Consider the following 10,550-nt stretch of genomic DNA (forward strand, 5'->3'; position numbering starts at 1 on the left):
AAAGGCCATACATATTTTTTATGTTTATGGAAGAATGTAATATTTGATTACGTTATTGAAAGCAAGATTTGATTCACATAAATGTATTCATTGAGCTTAACGCAAGTTTTTTCTTATCACAAAACTTTTATTATTCAAACCTCGGCAAACTTTACAAGTGTCAAGTGCATTAAAGACAAAAGAAAATGAAATTCTTAATCATCGTTTCTTTTATGTGAAGTTTGACATTTTGAAGAGTTCTTGATCTCAGTTTCATTATTGAACTGAAAGTTGTGGTACATATTTGTTAGCAAATGTGGATAAATATATGAACGGCACATTTAGGTTGTGTACAATTATGTACTGTACAATAACTTCTATATAGAAAGGTTTGCAGCCAACTTTGCGTAAATTTATAGCAACTTTAGTCGCAGTCTTGTGCAACGGAGGTTTGTTATTACTAACATGCATGTAGAACACAAAACTCATCGAGTTTAGATGAAAAGTTGGGACTACGTCAGAGAGTTTAGTTGAAAAGTTGGGACTACATTGGAGAGTTTAGTTGAAAAGTTGGGACTACATTGGAGAGTTTAGTTGAAAAGTTGGAACTACATTGGAGAGTTTAGTTGAAAAGTTGGGACTACATCAGAGAGTTTAGTTGAAAAGTTGGGACTACGTGAGAGAGTTAAGTTGAAAAGTTGGGACTACGTGAGAGAGTTTAGTTGAAAAGTTGGGACCACATCAGAGAGTTTAGATGAAAAGTTGGGACTACGTGAGAGAGTTTAGTTGAAAAGTTGGGACTACGTGAGAGAGTTAAGTTGAAAAGTTGGGACTACATGAGAGAGTTTAGTTGAAAAGTTGGGACTACGTGAGAGTTTAGTTGAAAAGTTGGGACTACGTGAGAGAGTTAGTTGAAAGTTGGGACTAAGTGAGAGAGTTTAGTTGAAAAGTTGGGACTACGTGAGAGAGTTTAGTTGAAAAGTTGGGACTACATGAGAGAGTTTAGTTGAAAAGTTGGGACTACGTGAGAGAGTTTAGTTGAAAAGTTGGGACTACATCAGAGAGTTTAGATGAAAAGTTGGGACTACGTGAGAGAGTTTAGTTGAAAAGTTGGGACTACGTGAGAGAGTTTAGTTGAAAAGTTGGGACTACGTGAGAGAGTTTAGTTGAAAAGTTGGGACTACATCAGAGAGTTTAGTTGATAGGTTTGTACAACGTCAGAGAGTTTAGTCGGATAATTGGGGTTTTCCTCTTTATTTTATTCTGCTTCTTTGATAATCTTGTCACTGTAATAAATTGCATAAATATGTAGTGGTAATTATGGTAGTGGTACATCATGTATTTGCAACCTGCTCATTGAAGCTGCATATATATTATGAATTCATAATAATACTCGACAATGTTAGATCTCTTAAAGAGTTTGAATCAATCCTGGTAATCATTTATAAACTGGTATTCTCACGCAAATTTCAAGAATTATTTCAAACAAAGCTGTTGGCCATATAAAAATATGAATACCGAAAAATCCTGATCGTCAGGAGAACTCCTTTTTATTCATTGGTTTTACCAAAGCTTGAATATACTCTCGTAAATTGTCACCAGTACAGATTAATAAAAATATGCTTTTTTCTTCATCATGCCCAAGATGGGAATCTCTAGTTTAATTTTCAAAAGCAATAAAAGCTTAATTTGTTTTATACTAAACTTTTTGTAATGATGTAACCGTTAATTATCACAACTAATTTTTATCATGCAGTCGTATGACGAGACAGCATCGTCTATTTTAATTAGAAATCTGCTCTGTTGGATCAGCATTCTTCAATAAATATCTATTCATGATCATTAAAGGATATTAAACAATAAACCATAAACCTCAAACCATCTATACACAAACTTCACCTTAACATTGTTGAAGCAAAAGTCGCCTGCTTGAGCGCTTCCTCTATTATAACTATTTGTCTGTATTGTATCTAAGTAATGAATTAAACTGATGACCGTGTATGTATATGCCGAAATTTTGCGTTCACTCTCCGCGAATACAAAGATTATAGAACTAAAAATTCGTGTTGTACCCACTTTCATAAAATAAGGCTCATATTTTTTAGGTATAAAAGTACTACATGACTCTTCATAAAGCAAAAAAAGCTTGTAAAATTACCAAACTTTTATTTCCATATTCATTCCTCAAGTTATAGTTCCATTTATATATTTTTGTTCAATGCTTATCAATACGAATTGCTTGTCACAACGTTGAACGTTTTTAACCTTAAACAGACTTGAGAGATCTCACGGGGATTTTACTCATTTTAATGAAACAACTTGACGAAGCAAAGGAGATTGCTAAACTCATTGCTAAAATATGTATGATTGTAATCAATCTATTGTACTAAAAATCCACGTTTTTCAATGACAGTTCAATGTTGACCTGACTCAGGGGTAATCACACTGCGTGATCAGTAAAATTCTTCCAAAATCTCCAAATTTAGAAGAAAGAGACAGTCCAATATCAAGTGTCAAAACACTTAAAATTGTCTGTAAACATTATTGGTCTCATATGCTTGCAAATACAGTTAGACAAAAGTTGGCAACAAAGAATACAAGAAAGCCCCTGAAACAATTATGAATGCTAGAAGAAAGTTATCAATCGTATTTATTCACCTTAAGAAACATCGATTGCTGCTAAGCGTTCTTGTTGGTGTGTTACTTGGAATCATTATTGGCATTTCAAGTCATGATGCTGTACAAGAATCTGAAAATCCAACAGCCAGACGACTGGCAATGTATATAAAATTTCCTGGGGAACTCTTTATACGCATGCTAAAGTTAATCGTCGTTCCATTAATAACATCCAGTATCATCGTGGCCTTAAACGATATTGATATTAAAAATGCTGGCCGTCTTGGTAAACGGACTATGATCTACTATATTTCTACGACTTTACTATCAGCCATTCTCGGTTTAATCCTTGCAATGATCATAAAACCGGGACAAGGTCTACATAAAGACGTCAAAAATCTGGATAAAATTAATAGAAAGTCAATTGATTCTTTTCTGGATCTCTTAAGGTATACCAAAGGGTGGTTTTAAATGTTCTAATTTAAATTTACAACACGTGTTGCGAGCAAAGTCATTTAAGAAATAGCTCGTGTCTATACAGTGAAAAGAAAAGTCATGTTATTTTATGCTCTGTTCAGCATTGGCACCATAACGTCGAGAATAAAGAATTAGGAAATTTACATCAAATTTAATTTTCATTTGTCTTATATAGAAATATTGTTCCTGATAACCTCGTAGAAGCATTTTTCAGATCGGTAAGAAAACCTCTTTGATTATTGTTGAATTCATAATGCAAACGACAAATGTTTACGATACAAGAAATATGTTTAACTTTTTGATGGTTTCACCACGCAATTTCTCATTTCTGTCGCCTCGGACAAGTTACTATTTGTAAACATTGCTTTTCTACATTAACGTGATTTCGGGACAAAAACTAAAACAAATATATGTGCAGGGTTGCAAATATGTGTAAGGTTTTGTGTCCCCTTGGTAAAAAGTTATATTTTACTGTTGATCAGTGAATGAAAAACCACTTGAATTAAAAACACTTGATTTCATTAAATGATAGATACTTTATTGAAGATTTACTGAATAGAGTTGTATACTGCAAAGAGTAAACTGTTGATAAAAGACTTCTGCAATCTTTTACAACAAGAGCTACATACATACTAGGCTCCAAATGTGAAGTATTAATTGCACTTGCCTTAATTTGTCTCAACACCCCACCCCACCACGCCCAAGTATATAATGATTTAATTTTCTTGCAGGGGGTATCATCCATAAATTGATGACTGATTTTACAAGTTGTAGTTTATGTTTCTTAATTTCTCATGAAAGATTGTTGTTAAATGCTTAATTTTGCACAGGTCTTTACCAAGTACAACAAAAATGAGGATAATTATAGATATGGTTATAAGAATATCTCAAACATGTCCGCGAAAGCATTGATAAAATTTCTCCAAAGAGCAAAAATTGTTCAGTTAAATGAACAAAATGTTACTTACATTATGAAAGATGTCACATATAATTATGGTGGTACAAGTAAAGGTGGTGGAACAAACATGATTGGTTTAATAACAGTTTCTATTGCTTTTGGTATTGTTCTTAATATCATAAAAGATGATGGTATTCATTTGGTAAACATTTTTCGATCTCTGTGGAGTGCAACTATGAAGCTCGTTGAAATTATCATGTGGTAATTGCAAACTGATATTATATATGTAATGATATAATTATTTGAGAAATAAAAGATGTTTACTGTGTTTGCACATGCTTATGCAAACTGAGGAGACCTTCGAGAACTTGAGAGCTGATCAATCTCAGCCCGAAACTGAAGATTGAGGATTGCACCCGCTCCAGAGTTCACACAAACCTCTCCCAGGTTTTTCTAAGCCAGTGAAAACATGAAAAACATCTTTTATTTCTTTTATAATATACGTAACAATATTATAAAATAATAATAAAAATTAAAAACAAATATTTTGATATTTCATCTAACATGTATTCAGGAGTGATTTACAAATTCTCTTTGATTGATTGATTGATTTGATTGGTTGAGCTCAAATTGCTTGCATAATGTAACGCGAACACAGCCATTGACCAATCACTACACGCGTTTTATGAAAGCTATATAATTAAAATTACTCTATTCATTTTGCAGGTTATCTCCTGTTGGAATATGCAGTATTATTGCTGGGAATATTGTTGAAGCGAGTGATATAATGTTGTTGTTTAAAGCAATGGGTCTTTTCGTTCTCACTAATGTTGTTGGTCATTTAATACAAGCAATTATAATTTACCCAATGATTTATGCTGTATTTGTTCGTGGAAACATTTTAAACCATTTGAAAGGAATCATGCCTGCTTTATTGACGGCGTTTGGTACTTCATCTAGGTCAGTAGCCACATTTTCATATAAAACGGTATGATGAGCGTGAATTTAATTAAGTTTTTTTGTCTGTTCATTTTTTCATCAAATGTTGATAGGTAAATATTGATTGTAAAAAAATTATCCAAAAAAAGATTATGATAACTGTCTGTAGCAAAAATTATAAACACACAAGCTGTATTATTTTTTTCTTTCCGTTCATTTTCGCGCTGTATATATGATAAACTCTTGGATGACATTCGTAGTTTGCCTAAAATGTAGATACAGTTTCCTTAATAACCATGTAAAACATTACTAAGAATATGTTTGGTATACCTATGCAAGTCACGTGAAAGCAAAAACAATAGGTTATGTTAAAAGTGAGCTGTTGTAAAATTTAAACAGACTATCTCTTGTGTGTGTTTTCTCCCTCGGCATTGCATTGACCTGACAGCTAGTTTAAGAAGATTTATTCTGCTCGGGATTCCAGATTTTAGGTCACGAATACTCAGAGTATTGTTCATTTTTAACAAATATTCAGGCCTTTTTCAACCAATTGCTGGCTAATATTTCGCAAGTTCTACATTATTTTTGCAGGCCTGTTCAGAGAAATTCCGACGAATTTTTGTGAGCGCGTATTTATCCATGACCCATGAATCCCTTTAGTCGGTGTTCCAGGCAAAATTTTCTCCGTCCTCCCGAAAACCCTGCATCTTTGGACAAATAATCAATGTTTTTTTTCCATTTAGTGCTGCAACATTGCCTACAACAATCCAGTGTTGTGAAAGAACAAATATTGACACTCGAGTTACACGCTTCGTTTTGCCCATTGGTGCTTCATGCAATATGGATGGTGCTGCTATATACTATGCAATAGTCGTTCTCTTTGTGGAGCAAATTGAACCGAACGTACAACTTGGCATTGGTGAAAAAATAATGACCGTGTAATGCAGTTCTCCTTATCCCAATGAAACAGAAAGCTATGTTAATGATGATGAATCTAATTATTTGCTTGATAGTGATGTTTAAGAGTTAGTCAAAAATGAAAACTAATGAAAGGCAAACCGCAGAGAATGGCAAAATTTTTATAACTTTTTAATATTTTAAATGATCATGGTGTCAGTTTAGTGGAAAAGAGATTTTTCCTTCAGATTGACTGGCTTTCTGCAGTCTTTATTGATACACCGTAGTTTGAGATTAGCTGCGAAGCAAGTCCACAAACTTCATTTTGCTATGCAAATTTTCCATGTTAATAATGGGTTCCTAAAGAAATGACAAATAATAATACTCAGAGAATCTGAGATTTACACATCTAAAGCAAACTGACAATCTGAGCATCTAAAACGCTTTTTTGTATTCTTAGTTACATATTGGTTAATTTACAATATTTATATTCCTAGTTTTATTTGTACCGTGGTTTCAATTGGTGCCGCTGGCATTCCTAGTCCTGGGCTCAGCAATCTTATAATTGTGCTTGAAGCAGTTGGGTTGCCTATTGACAAAATTGGACCAATATTTGCTGTTGACTGGCTTTTGTAAGTCATTTTTATCATTAATTTTTAAGACTATATTTTTATTGCTCATGCTTTAATTGAACGATTGTTTTTTAACGTCAAATGTTTTTGATGTGTGACATGACTTTGCTAGTGTTCATCTGAAGTCTTACAGAAGTTTATCTGAAGTCTTACTAAAAAGTGTGTCAAATCTCAAATGCTCCTTTCAGCAAAAATTTTTAATAGCGATATTAAATTTAGGGGTGATTTTCAACGAATCAGTAAAAAGTTTTAAGTTTGTCAAATCGTTCCACTTTTATTGCCTTTTAATGGACCTTGTCCGTCGCTAGAAAGGTCTGAAATGATTTACCTTTGTGACGTCATGCAAGGGATTTCAATACAAGATATATATACAACTACCTTGGATGTCGTCAGAATTTGACTAGACCCAGACCTCATGCCACGACGGACAAGATCCATTGAAAAGCAACTTTAAGCCTTCATAATTGAAAACTTTTTCACCGATACGTTAGATGTTACACCAAGTTTTTATATCGCTAATAAAAGTTTATTTTAAATCTATTCCATAGATTTACTGCAGACAACCTACGTTATTCATCATTGACTACAATGAGTGTCAGTTGTTAACATAATCATTGTTTCCGTTAATTTTCTTTATCCATCCAAGAGATCGACTTCAGACAACTATAAACGTTATGGGAGACACGTACGCAGCTGCGTTTGTCGCAAAATATTCCCAAGATGACCTTGAATGTGAAGAGGACATTAGTAATCATAGATGTGATACGTTAGACAAGCAACTACAGGACTCTGTAGAAACTTGTATGTAGGTAAAATGTATTGCAACATTGATCAATAAACAGGATTTGCTACAAATATAGTTTACTAAAACATAACGCAAAAAACAGGATATGTTATAAAATAGTTTAGTCCTTTCACCCTTGACTCTTAGTAAGTACAATAGATTAAAAAACGATTGGTTTTAATACGAAACATGAAAGGTCATGTTATATTCTCATGGCTCATGATGCAACCATTTCATGTGTTGAATTAACATAAAGCTTAATAAAAAGTATCAAAGCTCTATCAGAATTCATAACAATCCTGAACAAGGCCTTAAAAACAGAAAAACTAAAGTTTCGACAATCAAAAAAGATGTATGGACGTGACCAGAAGGAGAAATTCAGATTACGAACGTCACTCTTCTTTCAAATGCATATCGTCGGAATTCTTGATTACAAAACAGCATGAATTCCGTTTCAGCTCAGTATTTGTTCATTAATAAAAGTTATCCATGTTTCCATAACGATACGGACTGGGACAATAATATAACATGTTTACATGACTTTCCAAATCAATTTACTACAAAACGGCATTATTTAAAAAAAATAGTTTCTACATTTACTAATGAATTTTGAATGTTTGCTCACTATGAATTTCAAGATACAAATCACAAACTTCAAGTATTTCAGTTACATAAGTCATGTTTGTTTCAACATTATAATATAATTAATGTCCAGCCAGGCAAGGTACACTCATAAAGTTGCTTACGGCAAACTGTTCTCAAAAAATTCAATATGGCCCATATTCATGAAAGCAAAAGCCAAGAAAATTGGAAATTATGTGAGTCAAATGTAAAAATATTTAACTCCAAGCCATTAGGGTGTAAAACAGTCCTTGATATTGGTTGATCTTTTAGATAAACATTTCGTGATTTTAATAGAATCAAATTTCAGTGTACAAAACTTTGAACTATCAAGAGCTTTTGCTGAAGCTATTATTTTGTGATTGTGTTTTGTGAATATTAATTTTCATGTGAAATAATTACTCACTGTTCCTTTTATGATTTTTATCGTATAAATGTACCTTAATTTTGTAAATTTTGATTTTGTAAAACTCATTTCCCGTAGAAATCAGCTTCCATTGACGAGATCATCGTATATAAATAAAAATTTTCTTTCATTTATGGTATCTTGCCAGTCAAGTGGTTCACTGTTAATCAAACATCATAAAATTTCTTACTGCAAACTGTTGTTTCTTACTGTCAATATGACCCACATTTATTAAAACAAATGCTAAGGCAATTCAAAATTATGCAAGCGAAATGGAAAAATATTATCCTCCTAGCAAATGGCTGTATAAAACAGTTCTTGATATTGGTCCATCTTTTCAGATGAATATTTCGTGATTTTAATTAAATGAATTGAGAAAACACACTCCATTTTATAACTCAAAACCTGAGCGGACAAGTTGATGTTTTTTCGAGCGTGTTTTCTCCTTTTTTAAAAAAAATTGTCGATTGCAAATGAATTAATTGAATTAAATCTCCATATGCATAACTTTGAGGCGTCAAGAGATTTTGCTAAAGCTATTGTTTTGTGATTGTATCTGTTTTGTTTTGCATATGACGGACGTTGGCCACCTCATATAAGATGTAAGAGAATATTACAGAAATTTTATTTTGAACATTGAATCATGCTGTTGTCAACAATATTTGTCGCTCTTCTACTTATTTTTTGCTCAGCAAAAAATGAAAAACGACAAGTTGTTCGTTTGAAGGTATTTTTAATTGGTTTATCATTAGTCAAATGTTTGATGTTTCTGAACAGGAATTTTTTTTCTTATATCAATCTTATATTCCATCCATCTTGCTTTCTTTAAATTAGTTCATTTGCTTTCGGTAGATTTTCCACCAAAGTCAAAAATTCATACATGTGTTTATTGTGTTATGTGAAAGTTAGATTAGTTCGGTAATACTTGTCGAATGAATGTTTATACATAAGTGTGTGAGTATGTTAAAATGAACGATATAACGATGCAGTTAAAGGTGTTTTCTCCTTTTTTCCAGCTGTACGAAAAAAATCCGAATGATCCTGGGAAATGTAACTCGTCAAATCATGGACGAATGAAGTTGGTGAGGGATAGAAATGGAGATGAAAGAACTATTATATGCAACAAGGATGAATCCAATTCTTATCTATGGAAATCTATAGACGGTTGGTTTCGTTGCATGTGTAGTTTTATCAAAAGAATTTGTGCTTTGCCTTCATAATATATGATAAAACATTTTCCAGAAAGGTACTTCAACAACTTAGATAAGACAAAAAAAAATTACGGGTTTAATGATGATGATTACATTATCTGAAGCTTCAAATGTCTTTATTTATGAAGACAGTGGCAAATTAGTATTGCTATATGTCAGTAAAGAAATGTGCAGGTTGTGGAAACAAAGGTGACATAGTACGATCTCATCACCCATAAAAACATGCCTGAATACATACCATAGATTTTAATGAAACTGATCTAATTTACCAGACTTTTCTTTTATTTACATTATAAGAAAAGTAGAATTTTAATTTTCAACCAGAAAAAGCAGTTATTGTGCTCAGCTGACTTTAAAAAGTAATGAATTTTTGATCTCAATAATCTCATTTATCTAGGAAGCTCAACTCTTGGTGAATATTTTGATCCCGCTATTGATTGTGCGGAAGTTGTAGACAAAATTCCTAGTGCAAAAAATGGATTTTATTGGATAAACCCAAAAGAAGTTAAGAAAGTTGTTAAGGTTGGTTGAATAGTAAATATACATTATGAATTTTATGACCAGTCATGAGCAACTTTAGTCTTGTTTCATTTGTTTTTCATATACTTAAATAAGCAGACAAAATAGTTGGTGAGTTTGTCATGTACTCCCCATTTTTTCATGTATGAGAAACTCATTGAGTATAATTCAGCGTTTTACCTACAGAAAACATGTAATCCAAAACATCTCTTTATAATACTACCATATAAAACGGCGTCAATAGACAATTTTTTAACGTATAACATTTGCTCCAAATCATTTGAAGTCTAATTCTTATTTTTATTATAAGGCTTGGTGTGACGTCACTACAGATGGAGGGGGTTATCTTTTAATTGCAACAAAAAATGATTCTATTACGTGGACAGTTCCAAGTTGTTCGTTTGAAGGTATTTTTAATTGGTTTATCATTAGTCAAATGTTTGATGTTTCTGAACAGGAATTTTTTTTCTTATATCAATCTTATATTCCATCCATCTTGCTTTCTTTAAATTAGTTCATTTGCTTTCGGTAGATTTTCCAACAAAGTCAAAAATTCATACATGTGTTTATT

The 10,550-nt window shown here is 32.4% G+C and overlaps 1 protein-coding gene across 2 annotated transcripts; it reads left to right on the plus strand.

Moving 5' to 3' along the window:
- Window positions 1-2,482: 2,482 nt before the first annotated feature.
- On the plus strand, window positions 2,483-7,410 carry LOC124440337 (excitatory amino acid transporter 1-like). Of its 2 annotated transcripts, none has more exons than XM_046990712.1 (7): window positions 2,483-3,044; window positions 3,248-3,290; window positions 3,903-4,231; window positions 4,697-4,930; window positions 5,653-5,847; window positions 6,304-6,438; window positions 6,987-7,175. In XM_046990712.1, exons 1-7 carry the CDS (start codon window positions 2,599-2,601, stop codon window positions 7,042-7,044), a joined length of 1,440 nt encoding a protein of 479 aa, XP_046846668.1. In that variant the 5' UTR covers window positions 2,483-2,598; the 3' UTR covers window positions 7,045-7,175. The 2 variants fall into 2 exon arrangements, with proteins under 2 accessions (XP_046846668.1, XP_046846667.1); XM_046990711.1 differs by having other exon boundaries at window positions 2,495-3,044; window positions 7,085-7,410.
- Window positions 7,411-10,550: the final 3,140 nt, after the last annotated feature.

The sequence above is a fragment of the Xenia sp. Carnegie-2017 genome, unplaced genomic scaffold (assembly GCF_021976095.1).
Source record: "Xenia sp. Carnegie-2017 unplaced genomic scaffold, XeniaSp_v1 HiC_scaffold_2, whole genome shotgun sequence".
Classification (NCBI taxonomy): domain Eukaryota; kingdom Metazoa; phylum Cnidaria; class Anthozoa; order Malacalcyonacea; family Xeniidae; genus Xenia; species Xenia sp. Carnegie-2017.

What these genes read in the sequence shown, in the direction of transcription:
- LOC124440337 (XM_046990711.1), top strand. Translation starts at nt 2,599, where the DNA reads ATGAATGCTAGAAGAAAGTTATCAATCGTATTTATTCACCTTAAGAAA. An exon ending in GCGTTTGGTACTTCATCTAG is followed by an intron (nt 4,931 to 5,652) that starts GTCAGTAGCCAC and finishes TTTTCCATTTAG; the next exon opens with TGCTGCAACATTGCCTACAA. An exon ending in GGTGAAAAAATAATGACCGT is followed by an intron (nt 5,848 to 6,303) that starts GTAATGCAGTTC and finishes TTATATTCCTAG; the next exon opens with TTTTATTTGTACCGTGGTTT.